The 18819-nt window shown below is 40.7% G+C and overlaps 1 protein-coding gene across 2 annotated transcripts in view; it reads right to left on the bottom strand.

Moving 5' to 3' along the window:
- The window catches only part of map4k1 (mitogen-activated protein kinase kinase kinase kinase 1), a 34027-nt gene that overhangs the window by 12306 nt on the left and 2902 nt on the right, over nucleotides 1–18819 (bottom strand). For both annotated transcript variants that reach the window (XM_084063739.1, XM_084063740.1), the window contains 13 exons: nucleotides 10150–10207; nucleotides 9569–9659; nucleotides 8868–8932; nucleotides 8546–8601; nucleotides 7498–7545; nucleotides 5404–5446; nucleotides 5103–5175; nucleotides 4247–4378; nucleotides 2998–3060; nucleotides 1616–1697; nucleotides 1387–1500; nucleotides 442–523; nucleotides 82–134 (listed from right to left, as the gene is read on the bottom strand). In XM_084063739.1, the coding sequence (XP_083919865.1) occupies nucleotides 82–134; nucleotides 442–523; nucleotides 1387–1500; nucleotides 1616–1697; nucleotides 2998–3060; nucleotides 4247–4378; nucleotides 5103–5175; nucleotides 5404–5446; nucleotides 7498–7545; nucleotides 8546–8601; nucleotides 8868–8932; nucleotides 9569–9659; nucleotides 10150–10207 (960 nt within the window). The remainder of the gene's footprint in view (nucleotides 1–81; nucleotides 135–441; nucleotides 524–1386; nucleotides 1501–1615; nucleotides 1698–2997; nucleotides 3061–4246; nucleotides 4379–5102; nucleotides 5176–5403; nucleotides 5447–7497; nucleotides 7546–8545; nucleotides 8602–8867; nucleotides 8933–9568; nucleotides 9660–10149; nucleotides 10208–18819) is intronic.

Genomic DNA, 18819 nt, shown 5'->3' with positions numbered 1-18819 from the left:
TGATATGACGAAGAATATGCACTTTTAACATTGAAACATTCTGTTTGCTCCAGCAATGCCCAGTCCTCAACATAAACGTACTGTTGCCTCTGGTGAATCCTTCTTCACTGGCCTTTGGGTGTAGATCTGTTCCACTGAGCACCAAATAGAAAGAATACCCAATGATTAATACACAAAAACTATAAATATCTCTTTCATATAACATAATATATAGATAATTTTGGTTGAAGAAACCATTAAATATAGACAAACTGTATCTCCCTACTTGGTGAGTGAAATCAAATGTACTCTCAGTCAAGGACAATATGAGTGCAACATTGTGTACTGTGTCTGGTTATGTGTGAGATAATACTCAAGACAAATGAGCTTGGTTAGTTCACACAGATGTAATAGGAACTGTTCATCATGGTTAGTAAAGTATCTGCATATCTCTTGTCTTACAGCTGATGTCAGAGTTGGTCCTCTCTGCCTGGTTGTGTTTATTGATAGACTGGATTCTCCTCAGATAGCCTGTGAGTACCACCTAGGAACAACAACAGGAACAAAATGTCCATTTTATGTTGAGCTAAACCCATAAGACAAAGTACACACAGGTTTGCACAGGTGCTGGATGCCCTCGAATATACATACATTTCTCGAGTTTTGTATGAGCTACTGGAAAAGGTCAGGTTAAGATAAGAAGTAAGATAATTCGAGAAAAACGAGAGTTTCAACCTAATTATATATTTTGTTTACTTAACCCATTAAGACCGGGAGCGCATCTTTGTAATTTTAGATTTTAGCTATAGCCGTTATTTTATACTTTGGCTATTTTTGAAAAATCATGATAATTTGTGCAAATCTTTGAATATATATATATTTTGAACATAATCTAGAGTTGATTTTTGAACATCGTAACTCAAATCTTTGCTTCTGGGGGTCCCTGGAACAACATATTTTGAGATGGGGGTCCGTGGCCAAATACATATCATTTTAGGGGTCCTTGACATGAAAAAGGTTTGAGAACCACTGATATTATAGCAACATAAGTGTTTCAGAAACTGTTAGGATTTAATAGACATTTTGTAGAATCCCCCAGAAGCAAAGATTTGAGTTACAAATGTTTGCTTTAAAAAAAAAATATATATATATATTTATATATATATTCAAAGATTTGCAAAAGTGTTCAATATTTTTCTAAAATAGCAGATCTACAAGCTCATAGCGTGGCACTCGGTGCCACGCTATGAGCTTGTAGATCTGCTATTAAATGCTTTCCCGATCTTAATGGGTTAAACCCCTGAAGCATGTTGTTATTGGACAATGAGGTGATGTTGAGACAAAAAGATAATTACATTTCTATTCTATTCTATTCTGATGAGTATTTGCTTGGAATCTAGTGAGTACCTCCTCGTCTTCCTCCGGGACCATACAGCCCTTCAATTTCTCTGGGTGTCTCAACTTCTCCAGCAGGTCCAGAGTAAGCTCCTGGCTCAGACGCTGTTGAGTCATAAACATGTGCTGTGGGGAGGGAGTGGATGAGAGAGAGTTTTTTTAACATACCATAATCATTCTGAGAACTGCGAGGAAGCAGAGGAAAGTTTTATAATAATGTTGACATTGAAGAAGTACTGACTGAGAGCATCTTGGAGGCGCTAGGCCTCTTCTTAGGGTTCCTCACCAACATGGCCTTCACAAAGTTATAGAACATGGTAGACCTAAAAGATAAACCACAATGGTTCACAATGTAGCAAAAAGATCTTTACTGCCTTATAGGCTCTATGCACAGCAGCCATATTGGCAATGAATTGGGCCCCTTCCTTACTTCCTTCACAGGTGTTACCAATGATACTAATTAAGGCTCTGTTCCATTTAGTGTGGCATAGTGGTTGTCTTATTTTCAAGAACCCCCATAACTCTGAGAGTGTACAAATGGAACCAAATGCACCCGTAAGGGTACATTTGGTTCCATTTGTACACTCTCAGAGTTACACACCCACCATAAGGGGCCATTTGGGAACCAAAATGGAGTGTTTCTAGTGAGCCAACATGCATGATATCAGCACCCTGACCAGAATGGAACAGAGCCTTCATTAGTATCATTGGTAACACCTGTGAAGGAAGTAAGAAGAGGCCCAATTTCTTTCCAATATGGCTGCTGTGCATAGAGCCTATTAGACTGCAATCTTCAGATTTCATAGTTGAGCTTGCAACAACAATAGTCTGGCAATGACATTCATTTCTTTCTGGGGAAAACATGTATTAGTGAAATCTTTTGATTTTTGTCTGTCATTTAATTTATTTGTATTTCTTCTTCTGTAATGCATACTGTACAGGTATGTATAACCCCTCAAACGTAGACCAATCACAGCTCATGCTGCTACGTGCATGACAGGCCCTATCACCAAATAGAACAACCTCCATAAACGAATGCAGCATGAACAGTCTGCACAACCAGGCAATGCCTGGTGAAGTGAAATTGAAACTTTTAGGTGTAAAAATTGGACTGCAGATGATTATCTATGCATGCTTATTTTTCTGTGAATCTCTTTCATTTTTCGAACCGACATTGTTCTTGTGAAGCACAAGAATGAATGAATGAGGTAGCAGCTGGTTGACACGTCGGCCACACAGTGGTGTGCTTGCATGTAAACCTCTCGAGTATATTTGAACTAGCTCATAGGCTACGCATCATTTGTGTGACTTCACTCATAAACTGCACACATCGTAGATGACTATTGATAGCTAAAGATGCACATCATGGAGACATGGACATGGAGGCCGCAATTGTTTCAGACAGTGTATTGTTATCATCTGCTAGCATTTCCGTAGCAACAAGCGTAAGAATAAAAACAATACAAAAACAACTAAGATCCAGCCCTGGGATAATAAATGCAGGTGAAGTGAATTGACATTGAATCCAACTGATTGACAGATATCGTAGGAACTTAATATAGGCTTAGTTTGCAACTATACAGTTCGCAATAACGTGTACTCTGATATTTTGACTTCATTTACCATTTGGATTTGTCCTTCAGTTTAGGAGGCTGGTAGCCACTCTTGGACATGAGAAACAGGACACTGGAAAAAGATGCACAAGAACCATATGAATGATAAACAACGAGTGTGTGTGTGTGCGTGTGCGTGTGCGTGTGCGTGTGCGTGTGCGTGTGCGTGTGCGTGTGCGTGCGTGCGTGCGTGTGTGTGTGTGTGTGCGACTGTGCGTGTGTGTGTGAGTGAGTGTGAGTGACACACTGAACATGGGTGCGACACATAGGCCTGTTTGTGTTGGCTGGTTTGTTTCAATTTTTCCTTTTTTCTTTTTCTTGATGTACACCAAGCCATATTGTGCAGAAAATAACAGATCTACAAGCTCACAACCCATCACAGTGCGACGCGTTGTGAGCTTGCAGACACCGGCGTGCAACTAAGTAATAAGAACCCTTTAACCACTTAAACCCCTGCAGCATCCGTTTTGCGGACAAGCTCACAACCAACGCGTTGTGAGCTTGTCGATCGGCTATTTTCAGTGAAAGCTTTCCCCACAATAACAGAAAACAGAAAATACACTATAGAGCCCTGGGCCCTGATGGACTCAGAGTTCAACCATATAGGTTTAAGTCAGTGGGTTTCAACCCTTTTCATGCCAAGGACCCCTAAATGTATATGCATTTGGCCGTGGACCCCCATCTGAAAATGTTTTGTGCAAGGGACCCCCAGAAGCAAAGATTTGAGTTTGCTTTAAAAAATAGAAATATTCAAAGATACTGTATGCACACATTTTCAAGATTTTTCAAAAATAGCAGATATACAAGCTCATAGCCCCGGACCACTGGTTGAGAACCGCTGGTTTAAGTGGTTAATGATCAGATGGAGCAAGCGTGTGTTGTGTATGACTGCATGCATGAACGTACAGAGTGACGCCCCACCAGTGGGTGGTGGAAAGTTGTGCAATTTTCCAGAGGGGCCCGAAGACAGAACGCCTCGCGGTTTTCTGGCAATGGTGTGACCCCTGTCCGCCGGGTGGGGCTTCCCACGCTCCGAGCGACAAATGGACACTTCTGAACGCTTGGGTGTGTGTGTGCGTGTGTCCATGCGCAGAATCAATCGGGCACACATTAAGGCAAAGTCTGACATGATGTACTGGAAATAAGAGGATGGGGATTTATGTGTACATTTGTGTGTGTGTGTGTGTGTGTGTGTGTGTGTGTGTGTGTGTGTGTGTGTGTGTGTGTGTGTGTGTGTGTGTGTGTGTGTTCATGTATACCGTAGTGGGTGGACGTCAAACAGTGGGGGCTGCAGCTCTGCTAACTCTATAGCTGTGATCCCCACAGACCAGATGTCACACAGCTCATTATAACCTCCCTTTATCTCCACTGCTGCCACTTCTGGTGCCATCCTGAGGATAGGGGGGGGGGGGACACATCAAATGACGTTTAGAATCTGATCACTCAGAGCATGTGCGTATACACACACTTTCATACATAACTTACTGTCAGAGTGACTCTCAAATAAGCTGTTGCTCATTATTATCAAATATCATCTTAGACGAAGCACAATAATCACCTATATGTACTGTGCATGTAGCTCTGGTCCATAGCCTAGCCCTAGAAGGAGTTCTATGGGACTTTCGAGCCTTTGCGCACGCACCACAGGCTGCATAGCTGCGCCCTCTACAGTTCTTGTCAATAGAAAAATTCCATTGACCGGATCTGTAACTAAATAATGTTTTCTTTCCTGTGAAATATTTAACATTTTGGCCAAAAAGTGTATTTTAGATGTGAGGTGGGGGGCTCAGAGTGTTCCCACCCACTAGAGTTGGCTTTCAACTCCATAAAACCGTCTTTGTTTTGGTGAGTAGCGAAAGTGCATTTTTAGCGGCACTAGCCGCTCCTGCTCTATACCTGGCGCCGCTACCTTCACACAGGGTGTGATTTTTTATTTTTACTGCAGACGAGAGGCTATGCAGCCTGTGGTGCGTGCGCAAAGGCTCGAAAAATCTGTGAATGCATGGTGAGTTATTAGATTGATTTCTTACATTTTCATTCTGAATTTAGCTTATATCATAAAGGCTGGCAGTATGTGATGTCTAAAAAAAAATTGTGTGCATGTTTTGACCTCACCAATATGGCGTCCCAATGAAGGACTTCCTCCGTGCCAGAGTGGCTGTGATTTGGGCTGAGATTCCAAAGTCGGCTACACAACGGAGAGAGCACACCACGATACAGAAATCACATTATTAGGCCCTCAAAATAAAATGTCAGTGGTGCCACAAATGAAATACGTTGTGGTGCGTTTAGTAGAAAACGTAATTCTTAGTCGACAACAGATATGCAGACCCTTTACATTATAGGAGTACTTAATGATGATGTTCAGATGATGACTTGTTTGGATGTAAAGCATTTTGTCCATTTCAACACCTACCTAGTTTGACCTGTCCCTGATCGTTGACGAGGATGTTGGCACCCTGTGGGAGAGTAAAGAAGGAGAGAGAACAGTAAGACTACAGTAAGACTGCTACATATACTGTATGCTGAGACTAATGTCTACATAAGTGGCAGTGGTGAAATCTCTAAGGCATACATGGGCAACTGGCAGCCTGGGGGCCACATGCGGCCCCCACCTTCACTTAATGCGGCCCGCAGGTTAATATCGGAATACTGATAGTGTGATGGCTGACTCAGCAGCCACACATAGAGACTATAATGTATGGTAACTCTTCCTTTTGCTTTATATATTTAGTGTGTTTATTTTCAGTTCATTATTAACCAGTTGAAATGACATAATTTATTGTTTAGTTGTTTTCTATGAGTTCATTTATGAGTTTTCTTTGAGATACCAGTTTTGTGGGAGGCTGCTGATATAAATGGACATTATGGGCTGGCCAAAGGAATGGGGATCAGCTGCTCCAGATCTGCAGCTAATCTGGACAATTGGACTGCACCACAGTCCCTCTGCACTATGGGGTGGGGCAGGGGTTCTTAGAGTGTGTGTGTGTGTGTGTCAATGGTAGTCTTTGTCTTTTCCCCCTTTTGTATTAACAGTGGTCTGACCCGTCCCTATATATGTCCACCACCTGTGTCTTTCTGGTTAGTTAAGTTTTCAGTTGTGTTGTTCAGTCCCAGTTTGTTTTCTTATTTAGTTTAATTTCCTTTGTGTTGAGCACATTTGTTTTGTTAAACCATTTATTTTCAACAACGAAAAAAGAAAAGAAAGAAAAATAAATAAAAAAAGAGAACAATGTTTTAAAACCAACAAAGTTTTCCCTGTGTCTCTCCTTCCGACCAACTCGGTCCCTGACAGATAGATATATTATTGATTTCAGCTGTTACAATTCCAAACATGCAAACATGACCCGCTTGAATTACTTCAGTCTATATTAGTAGCTTAATGACTAGTATTAACATTGTATGTTTTTTTTTATGTCCAATGTATTTGTATTTAAGTTCATAAAGTTAACAAGTATAAATAAAAATGTTACTTTTCAGGATTCCAAAAAAATAAATAAATAAATAAAAATCAGGATTGCAATTCAAAAATGGCAAAAATAGCAGATCAACAAGCTCAAAACGCGTCACACTGCGATGCCTTTTGAGCTTGTAGATCGGCTATTTTTTCTACTTTTGTGTGATATAGAATGGCGAATGAGAAAAAAAGTTAAAATACGGAGATAAGAAGTGTCTGCCCGACAGTATATGCAATGTGGCCCTCTGGAGTGAGTTAATGAAATATAGTGGCCCTCTCCATCCTCAAGGTTGCCCACCCCTGCTCTAAGGTGTCTCTGTCTAAAGCAACATTAAAGGTGCTGCAAGGGATATTATTTTTTTGTAAAAAATAGGTGTTAAATAGCTCTATATTCCCATAGCATTCATTGCTATAGTATTTGTTCAATAACAGCGGTCTCTCACTCTCTCCATCTCTCCACCTCTTTAGTAATACATATTCAGGTCAGGATACCAATTTCATCCAATCAGGATTGAGAACTCATATAGGATACAGGATATAGTGAGTGAAATTCATAGAGATGAAACAGATAAATGAGCAGACAAAAATTGGAAATGGGACACAAGCTGATTATATTATCTTTGTAGGGCTTTCTCTCTTGGCTGGATGAAATTTGTAACGCACCAGAAAGTCTATTTTCTGTTTACTATTAGCTCTAGAGGCGTGAGGTGAGACCCCTGTTACACCTTACATTTATCAAGTATTATATAATTGTCTCCGCCAGGCCGAAAGGCATGGCGAGAGAGTATGTTTTGCACCCCGTCCGTCCATCCGTGTGTCCTGTCCGTGAGCAGCTAATCTCCGGCACCGTTGGCCTGGTCGCTGCGAAACTGTGCACACACACTCCCTCGATGCCAATTGAGAACCTCTGCCACAAACTTTTTCACATGGGCCTGTTATAGCGCCACCAGGAGGCCGATTTGTGCAAAACCCATTTTTTTAATATTACTCCTACAGATTTTATCCAAACGTCATGCAAATTGGTACACAGTATCTCTATACGTGATGTCTCACCTTGATGTCTCTGTGGATCTTCTTCTGTCCATGGAGGTAGTCCAGACCCTGTACAAACATACATCAACCACTTAAGCCCTATTTTATAGTGAGAATAGACGATCTACAAGCTTGCAAATCGACTATTTCTGCAATTTATGAAAACGTTTGGAAACTTTTGAAAGGTTTTGTCTATAATGACATGGCCAAATTGAGGACACCAGTACACATGCACTGAATGTGCTTCTCCTGAAATATATTGACCGAGTGAAATCCAACCGAATCCCCTAAGCTGAGCCTTTATAGATCTCACCATAATAATCTAAATCTATCTCCGTTATGAAATAGGTGCTCAGAGGGGAAGAAAGGAAATGAAGGATGAATTTGCAGTCTTGAGACCACTGAGATGTGGATTCATATGTATAATTTGATAGAGCTTAAAGGCGTAGTTCACCAAAACATGACTATCAACATTCTATCAATTGCACATCCTATGAAGCCTTCATTTGCTACTATTGTTATTGCTACTACTTGTATCTCTCTCTCTGTCTCTCCTCTGTCTCTCCCTCTCTCTCTCTTCTTTCCCCCCCGACACGGTCGAGGCAGATGGCCTCCCACCCTAGAGCATTGGTCTGCCTGTTCTTCCAGTTAAGCGGGAGTTTTTCGTTGCCACTGTCGCAACATTGCTTGCTCAGGGTGGGACTGTTGGGTCTCTGCTCTACATGTAAAGTGTCTTGAGACAACTTGTTGGGATTTGACACTTAAATAAAATTGAATTGAATTGAATTGAATTGAATTGAATTGAATTGAATTGAATTGAATTGAATTGAATTGAATTGAATTGAATTGAATTGAATTGAATTTAGATAGATTTTTTTGTCGCATTCCTAAGCCAATAAATAATGCGACAAAGACAAAAAAAATCTCCATGAATTCAAGGTTTCATGGGGTGTGAAATTAATAGAAAATACGTCTTTTTTTGGGTGAACTACTCCTTTAATACAGATAAAGTGTGTTTCTAGTCATATTTTGTACCATGTACTAACGTTAGTCATTGGTGTAAACATACCTGCAGCATCTCCCTGCATATGTAGGCTATCTGTGGCTCAGTCGGGGGACCCGTCACTGTGGGAGGGGGGGGGGGGGGCACATAAAGAGAGAGATGGCATGGTTCATAGAGATTCATGGTCCACACAAACGCACACACACACACACACACACACACACACACACACACACACACACACACACACACACACACACACACACACACACACACACACACACACACACACACACACACACACACACACACACACACACACACACACACACACACACACACACACACACACACACACACTCACACACACACACACACACACACTCACCATGGTAAATGTCCTGAAGGGAGCCTCCGCCACAGAACTCCATGCAAATCCACAGCTTATTGGCCCTGGAGACACAAGGAGGCAGAGTGTGTGCTGTGCAGTGGTGGAGGAAGGGCTCAGATATTTCACTTAAGTAAAAGTATCAATACTGCAAAAGTAAAAGTCCAGTAATCAAAATTTACTTGAGTAAAAGTACCAAAGTATTGGCATCAAAATATACTTAAAGTACCAAAAGTGAAAGTACTCATTATGCAGAATGTGCAAGTTATCATATGTCAAAAATGTATAAAAATCTTTTGAAAATAGCATATCTACAAGCTCACAACGCAACGCGTTGTGAGCTTGTAGATATGCTATCGGTTATTTTCAAACCGTTTAAATATTTCTTTTGTTTAATTAGAGTTAATTCAACCAAAATCTACAACGTAACTAGTATAACTAAAGTTTTCAAATAATTGTAGTGAAATAAAAAGTACAATATTTGCCTCTGAGATGTAGTGCAGTAGAAGTAAAAGTATTGAAAACTCCAGTAAAGTAAAAGTACCTCAAAATTGTACTTAAGTACAGTACTTGAGTAAATGTACATAGTTACTTTCCACCACTGCTTGTAATATAAAACTAGGGAGTGAAGGGAGAGTGACAGAGAAGCTAAAGAGAGAAGCAGATAAAGCAAAGCGAGAGAGCAGCATATATATGCTTACCGTATATAGCTGCCGTAATATGCCACTATGTTGTGGTGTTTGCAGCTTTTTACTATGACAATCTCCTGTTGGATGATTGAGAAATCATCCTCTGTGTCGGAGGGGGGAGAGAGACAGAGGGCGAGAGAGGGAGATGGAGAGAGAGAGAGAGAGAGAGAGAGAGAGAGAGAGAGAGGGGGGGGGAGAAAGAGAGAGAGAGAAAGATATGTTTACTGTACTGTTTATACAGTACTGTACACTGTTTTCAAACCAAATACCTAACCAGAACATTGTATTCTGTGTGTCAATCCTCCTGCTAGAACAACCAACCTTTTTCCAAGTTGATGCACATTCTTTCTAGGTCAAGGTTATATATGCACTATTATTACGGTTAAGTTCATGCATAGGTTTGGAGTGTTTAGGCATTAGTATGGTTATGTTTATGCATGGGTTTGGTGTGGTTAAAATTAGGCTACATATCCGAGGAGGGCATTGAACGAGAGAATTAAGTCAGGCCAAAGGTTAGCTCCCATCTAGTCATGATCCCATGACAGGCATGACAGTGTTCACATCCTGTATGATGTTGAAAAGTGAAGTCTCACCTGGTTCCATTTTAATGACCTTGATGGCTGCCAGTTCTCCATTCTGCTTGTTACGAGCCTGGAAGCATAAACAATAATATTAAAGTCCCGTTCCCCACATAATAATCCATAGTAACAATCATTCCTATTCCCTATAATTAATTCTCCAGAATTTGTGAAAATCAAAACAGAAACACTGATTAGGGCAAACACCAAACGAGCAGTCAGGTCCTCATTGACCATTGCGTGTCTGTCTATATAGTGAGGTTCTGATTGGCGTTCAGCCTGTGACATCACACCCTGTTTGAATTGTGTTTTAAAATTCTATGTAAATGTTAAAATTCTAACACGATCATTTACAACCAGAAACAATGTAAAAAGTTGTTTTCCTGATCTCACTGTAAAGACATGGTTTAGGTCTCAATGTAAAACCAAACAGTACTGCATTAGAATACATAGCAGTGGACCAACCAATAGAGAGTTCAGCCTAGGACCACGGTGCTCAATTCCTGGTCAAGCTGCAAACGTCATCCTTGAACATGATCATTGATTATCTCCATTTAAAGGCAGGGTTAGGTTTAAATTCTCTGTTAATGTTGAATTTAGGGTTTTTGCCAAGTTGAAACAAAATGAAGGTGTGATTTGGTCAGAAGCAGCATTATAACAGCTTGAGGGTGTTAGCTGTTGCTTAGGCAATATGGCACCTGGCAATATAACAATGTAATCTGAGTCTTAAGAAACAGTCTGCACTCACAAAATATTTACACAGCAGCAGTCTGACAAACGGACACATTTCCGCCCCTCAGGCCTTCGTCAGCATTCTGCTGACAATCAGGTAAACACCGATGAAGGCCTGTCTGTCAGACTGCTGCTGTGGTAAATTAAAAGAACAATTATTTTTCTGATAGTTAATTAAGTTCATGTAGTAGTTCATGACAGTGCTTTCAATGGAAAAATACAAATCTATTATTTTGTGAAAAAAATTGTAGAGACGCAAGTCAGTCCTCAACTTACAGTGGCAACAACAGATTTAAATCAATTTGCCTACCCAAAATGAATAAAATACATAAATAAGTGTGTAGACAATCATTGTAAATGTAGAGAGAGGGAGAGAGAGAAAGAGCGAGCAAACGAGAGAAAGGGAAAGAGTGAAATTATGTTATGAAGTGAATTTATGTTGAATTATCTTTTTAACAACAACTTAGTGGGTAATACAACTTTACTCGCACTTATTATTTGGAAAACAGCCTGTCATCCTAAAAAGAATAGCAGTGGTGTAAAGTAACTAAGTACATGTACTCAAGTACTGTACTTAAGTACAATTTTGAGGTATTTTTACTTTACTGGAGTATTTTCAATTGTCAGTACTTTTATTTCTACTATACTACATCTCAGAGGCAAATATTGTACTTTTACTCCACTGCAATTATTTGAACATTTGCCTACGATCTACAAGCTCACAACACCGTGCGCCGCGTTGTAAGCTTGTAGATTGGCTATTTTCAAACATTCTAGTACTTTTACTTTTGGTACTTTAAGTACATTTTGATACCAATACTTCTGCACTTTTATTCAAGTAAATGTTAGATGTCGGACTCTTACTTGTAACAGAGTACTTCTACATTGCAGTATTGATACTTTTACTTAAGTAAAACATTTGAGTACTTTTTCCACCACTGAAGAATAGTGAACTCTAGATGCTGATGTTGTGACATCATGGCTCTTTTTGCAAAGAAATGCCGCCATGCCATGTAAAAGCACACATGGACCTGGTGCCTTTGTTTGGTTCTGTGTAAAAAGCAACGCTGGCATTAGTGACGGCTCTTCCTTTGAAAAGCATACCATTAAATGGATTAGGGCCAAAACACATTCTGGATCTTGTGCTACATTATGAACCATCCTGACCAGGGGTCTTCAACAGGGGGTCCGGGACCCCTAGGGGGTCCTTAGAGTTACTACAGGGGGTCCGCCAAATCTTTGTGTGATATGATTATTTGTTTTACCTTAACCACTTGAACCCTAGCATCCCATTTCTGACGAGAACTTTAGCCAAAAATAGCAGATATAGCAGATCTACAAGCTCACAACGCCCACAACGCCTCGCGGCTATTTTTGGCAAAGAGGTGTAGAGGGAAAAAAGACCAAGTGAACAAAAAAAGTTGAATCTGAAACACAATTGTAAACAATAAACAGGGGGTCCCTGCTTCATCTCTCTCTCAGCTACGGGGTCCTTGGGCTGAAAACGTTGAAGACCCCTGATCCAGACTGTTCATCTGGGACAGGTCTGCTTTCTGAACCCAGAGTCTGAACTAAATGCAGAGAATTGGCATTCATTGTTTTAGGCACCATCTGGAACAAACTCAGATTCAATCTAGATTACTGTATATCAATTATATTATACATGTATAGATAAGAGTAGGTATGGTTAATATTGATTATTATTGTTATACCATTATTATTATTATCATAATTATTATTAGCATTATTATGGCCAAATGCATATCAATTTGGGGGTCCATGACATTCAAATATTTGAAAACCACTGCCGTAGATTGTTTGATATTTGAGGAAGCCACTGGACTCCATTCATTTCAGCATTGTGTAAAAATTAACTTTCAGATTTGAAATTTTCCTGAGATAACCTACAGCATTAAAACACAGTGGACTTTATGCGATAATTGCATTACTGCCTGCTTTAATGCATTTTAAAGTATGGATTGGGGGGAAAAAAGGTTGACTTGAAAATCGAAATGACATGCCGACACTGACTCAACATGAGATCTAAAAGTAAATGAAACATTTAGACAAAGGTACTGTATTTGACGGTGGTATGGTCCCTTAAGTAAGTGACCTGATGCCGATTCTAAAAACACCTAATAAATTGAAGGTTTTCTGAAAGACTTTAAAAAAATAATTATGGTGCTATATAGCAATAACCTATGTAACACAGATGCTGTCCTCGATTGAAAGTTGTAACAACGTATAGTCTAAATGGGTTAAGTCACGGGTCTACAACAGGCATTTTCAAACTGTAGTCACACAAAGCCTGCATTACAAGCTATTATAGAGAACTTTTGCTGTTCTCAAGGGTGGTGACTCTAAAATAGCACACAATCATTAGAGATCTGACTGTAAGGGAGTGTCAACAATGAAATGTTCTGAAGCGGAGGAAAATATCGGCCCAATGTGTACATGTGAGACAGCAAATACAGTCATACTGCAACTACTAGGCTATACTACACACACACAAGCTGTCTGTTGTCTGAAGAGTGGCCAAGATCGTAAATAACCATGGCAAGAATGACAACGGAAACTCCATTGAATCAAAGGAGCAGTTAGTAGGGGTGATGCATGTCTGAGTCTGACTCTGTCACTGTGACTATGCCTGTTTCTACACAGGGGTCACTGAAGCCCCCGCACAAACAATCAAGCAAAAACACTCTCATGGGAGATGGAAATGTCTGGTTTCCACACACAGTGATGTCACTCTAAAAGTTAGGCTCAGACAGATCTGTTTATTATATCACATAGAATATATGTGCATACCCCCCCCCCACCACACACACACGCACACGCACACGCACACGCACACGCACACGCACACACACACACACACACAGTAGTTCAAAGTCAGTGACCTCACGTACTGCTATTAAAACGCACACGGTCTGCCTGTGTACAAAAAGCCTAGTGTGGGACAAGCTAGAGGAAGTGAAGATATGAACAGCTCATCTGTTGTTGTGTAAACGGTAGACCAGTGAAAACAACAATGTCAACGTGGCCGTGGGAATACATTTCAAGTGTGGGGTGCTGTGGGGATGACCAATAATGCATAGTTACAAGTAAAGTCCAGAATTCCAAATTTACTTGAGTAAAAGTACAAAAGTACTATGCACTCATTATCTGGTTGGCAATAGCAAGTCTTCTTCTACATCCATTAAAGCATCCACCATTCAAATTGATCACAAAAAAATAAATGTTTTGTGTTATACAATATTATCACTGGCAATGAAAGCAAAGCATGTGACATGCTAACATTAAATTAAATTCTTCTCGCAAAATCTGAATTGTACAGGAAGACAAGATGATCTGTGTTCAATTAAAGATGTGATGTCAGTACGGTTTCTCCCAGTCTGTATAGTCTGTACAAACCAGGGTTACTGCAGTTATGACATAATTTATCTTGACACAAAGAGAACGAGAGGTGGACTGGAGCCCTATATATTTCCTTTAGCAAATCACTCTCATGTCTCCTAATTCACTCTGGTCTAATCTGTGATGTGGAAGGACACACGAAGAGGTGTACAAGTATAACGGGGGAGGGGTTTTCAGCTGTGTCATTGAAAAGTAGGATTGCATTTGATAAAGCCGAACGACATAATTTATTGTTTAGTATCACTCCCTACTGGACACTGAACCTCAGACACGGTTATAAAAATAAAAAAAAGTTCAACGCAACAAAGTCAGCTTAATTTTATAAAAACAGCCACTTAAATGTACAGCAGAGGAAACAGCCTTTATTATAACAAGGTTTTTGACCTATACTGTAGGTCAAAACAGGCTTATTAGGGCAAAATGACCATGAGTCAAAACATGTTGGCATTTGCCTTGTTATAATAAACTAGACCATACCCGGTGAAGGGCGCCCTTCACCATACCCGGTGAAGGGCGCGCGTCCCCTCGTATATATATAAAAATTTGCTATATAAAAGAGCAAAATAGGCTTGCTATTTTTTGTTGCCCTGCAGCAGGCTTGAGTTTTGATGGCATTTTACACCACTAACAACATTAATCAGAGAATCACACGTCTTTGTCACAACTCGTGTTTTGTCTTTTTTAACCAACACAGTACAAAGTACTGGACACACAGATGACACACAGGTCATAGATGACTCAGGTCATAAACCTGGAAATACAGGAAAATAAACATTGTATTACCATATATTCATAGCATATATGATTCACAATTAAACAGCAGGTAATGTAGCACAGTCTATCACAGTAGAACCGAAATAGCAGAAAATGACTACAATACCCATGAGGCATTCTGAACCATGAGCCAACAACGCGTCGCCCCAGCTACCATTAAGTTAGTGTCCAAGTTACAATACACAAAATACACCAAAATAATACTTTTCAATGGACTACTTGGGTAGCACTGATAATATTAACCACAGTAAGGTTCATAAAGTGTGTTGATGAAACGTTTACATTGTTGATTAAGTCACGATGACGATGTTAGCATTAGCGTTAGCCGCATGCTAGCGCCAAACGTCCGTTAGCTTAGCATCACGCTAACGGCTCATAGTAACTTGGTTTGGCTAATAAACATTAATCCCAACTAACGCCAACACAGTAATGGATGTAAACATACACAGACATGCTTTGGACATTATTATCAGGTTGCATGTTGGTGGTATGGGGTTCGTTTGGTTTGGCCTCGTTTTCATAGACCTCGTTGCTTGTTTCTCTCGCGAAACCTGTGGCCATGTTTCCCATTGAACCCGGAAAAAAAACCTACGTCCGCTGCCACTACTGCTCCCGGTTTGGCTACAATGGGAAACATGGCCACAGGCTGACTAAATAAGCGATTTAAACGGGTAGTTTCGCTGGCGACCTAAAATATTATGCAGCCGACCAAACCTTAAACATCCGTGCGGTTTAGAATCTACCATTAGTTTTGGGATACGATGTATACAAAAGGGTAAACAGCGGAGCCTTGGCGGACGTTCGCCCGATCCTGGAAGAGAACGACATAGAACCGTTCTTTATGGAGCTAATGTGCATCGTGTGTGGGGAAACAAATCTGGAGTGTTTACTTTCCACAGCAGAGAGTGGGCGGGGTCTATGGTGTAGAGTCGGTGTTGCCATGTCCGCCGATTGTAAGCGCTTTAGGGCCAATGTTGGTGTTATAGGGTTCGTTTGGTTTGGCCTCGTTTTCATAGACCTCGCTGCTTGTTTCTCTCGCGAAACCTGGCAACGACGCATGTGCAGTTTGATCGGAGACCCAAGACCCCATCCACCCACCCACCCACCGTCAGCTTACTAGAATTATAGTAGGATGCTGTTTTGTTCTCTGTACATTTGAGTGTCCGGTGATCCTGTTTTTATCTCATGTTCTTGAAAACGCCAAAACTATTTTTTTGCAATAATAATAATGCAAAAACATGTATGTGTATGCATTTGCTCCCCCCCCATATATTTTCATAAGCTCCCCCCCCCCCCCATATATTTTCATAATAAAAAAGTGCCACGCACACACGCACGCACGCACGCACGCACGCACACACACACACACACACACACACACAAACACACACACACACACACACACAGCATTCATAAAAACTTTCTCTTCCTCTTTCTTGCACAAAGAATCGGTTTAGCCTCAAAATATGAGCTCTTCACACCCTGCACAGCAGCTTGTCGCCATGCACTCACAGCCAGAAACTATTGCCCACAACATTAACACCTACCAATAAAGAGAGGTCGAATGAATCAAATCATACCCAAGAACTGGCAGTTTAGCTAGAGGGAGGATTCAAATGTACTTCATGTAAAGAGCTCACACGCACGCACGCACGCACGCACGCACGCACACACACACGCACACACACACACACACACACACTGTACTCATAACAATAAATAGCAGACCGGCATAAAGTGACATCTTGACTCTATAATATTCAGATTGTCAGAACATGCCATATAGGGCCACGGGCCAAGGGCCAAGGGCCAAGGGCAAAGACAGTAAGGCTTTGCCTAACACCAATATATTTCACTTCTTCATTTCATATCTAAGACTACAGTGCATGCACCTGCCACCAACCCACACCTTCTCTGTGGCTTATGCTACCAAAACTAGAGTGTCTAAAAAGCAGCTTGATAGCATAGCTCACCACAGATCAGATAAGAACATCTGAGCTTTTTACTGGAAAAGATGGAGGAGCTCACCTCACATGGTTGTAGTAGAAAACACACAGAGGAGCTGAGTCAGCTTGGGGTAGTTTGATTTGATTGGATTTGATTTTGAGCTTGGGGTAGTAATACTAAAACTGCAATGACTTAAAAAGCATAAAAGGTAAAGTAAAGCTGCTCTGTAACTTTCAGGATTTCATCACTTGCATGGGCTGAATGGTCTGATGACATCAATAACGAGTTTCTGAGGAATATCCGAAATATGAGATGATCGATGCTATTTATGTAAATGTTTCCAAAATGTTTTCACCTACTGTATAATGAAGGTAATAGCGAAGATAGTTGAAATAGTTAACAAGGGCAAGATATATATATGACAAAATATGACATGTTCATGAGAATAAATACAGTATATAACTGGATACAGAAGATACAGAACTGGCTATGCAGTCATAACAGATATTTGATTGATTGATTGATTTATTGATTGATTGATCACTTGAATACTTTATTAACACGATTATTAACAGTACAGGAAGTACAGTCAAAGGGCATACCTTATGCCCCACACTATGGGGCAATAAAACATTTAAAACAAGTTTTAAACCTTGTTTGAGGTGACCAAACCTGCCTACCGATAATGTCACTGGTAGGCCTCAGGCGGGTTTCTGAAGACCACAGCCCTCCTCTGAGACACAGAGAGCAGACAGAAATGGTGCCATCTTATGATGCGCATCAGCAAGGACCAATTATGTAAAAGCTGTGGGTATCCACCCTTTATTATATGTTGTTGTCCAACAGGTAAAACCAGCATTCATGCAAGTTACAGTAGTGCACCGACAATATATCAACCAGTTGATTCCATTCCAGCCAAAGCCACGTGTCTTCTCCTATGTCTATCTCAGCCTCCTGACCCTCTTTGTCCTCCTATATAAATAAAGCCATAATAACCTAATAAAACGTACAGGACTAAAATACAAATAAATACAACTAAATAAACCTGTGCTGGGTGAACTTTTGACATGGCCAGTCAATGCCACTGCTATTCTCGTTTACTTGTTTCTCACTGCTGTGACGTCAGTGTATGCACCTGTCAGAAACCAGGCCTGTTGACCATTCCCACTAAAAACAAGGGTAGCATTCTCAACAAACCTGTTCTTTCTCTCCACCTCGCCTCATTTTACCTCACATGTCTGCATTCTGATGGCTCAAGGTGTTTATTGTCACATACAGTACAGCTGGTAGCAACATGGCAGGCAGTAAAATTCTTGCACTCCAAGTGCAAACAGAGTACAACAGAGAACTATATATACATGTTCCTTTAGTATCACATTGGCATTTTAATTAGTTTTTGACTGATGAGTGTCAGTTGTTGTTTGTATGTATATTGTGTTGTTTTATGTTGTGACGTTTCATGTGGACCCCAGGAAGACTAGCGACCGCGGCAGCGGAAGCTAATGGGGATCCGAATAAAGAATAAAGAATACACCATGTATATTGACAGTATACACTCGAGCCTATTTTCTGCCCCTACTGTGGTGGTGCAAAGTGCCTTGATAGATAAGTCTGGGTGATTTGACACAAAGGCTGATGGTGGTGTGTGTGTGTGTGTGTGTGTGTGTGTGTGTGTGTGTGTGTGTGTGTGTGTGTGTGTGTGTGTGTGTGTGTGTGTGTGTGTGTGTGTGTGTGTGTGTGTGTGTGTGTGTGTGTGTGTGTGCGTGTGTGCGGGTGCGCGTGCGTGTGCGTGTGAAAGCACATGCAAATCTCCCT

Source organism: Gymnoscopelus microlampas (assembly GCF_963454915.1).
Source record: "Gymnoscopelus microlampas genome assembly, chromosome: 8".
NCBI lineage: Eukaryota > Metazoa > Chordata > Actinopteri > Myctophiformes > Myctophidae > Gymnoscopelus > Gymnoscopelus microlampas.
The sequence above is the reverse complement of the archived record's forward strand: the minus strand, read 5'-3'. Positions and strand labels throughout refer to the sequence as shown.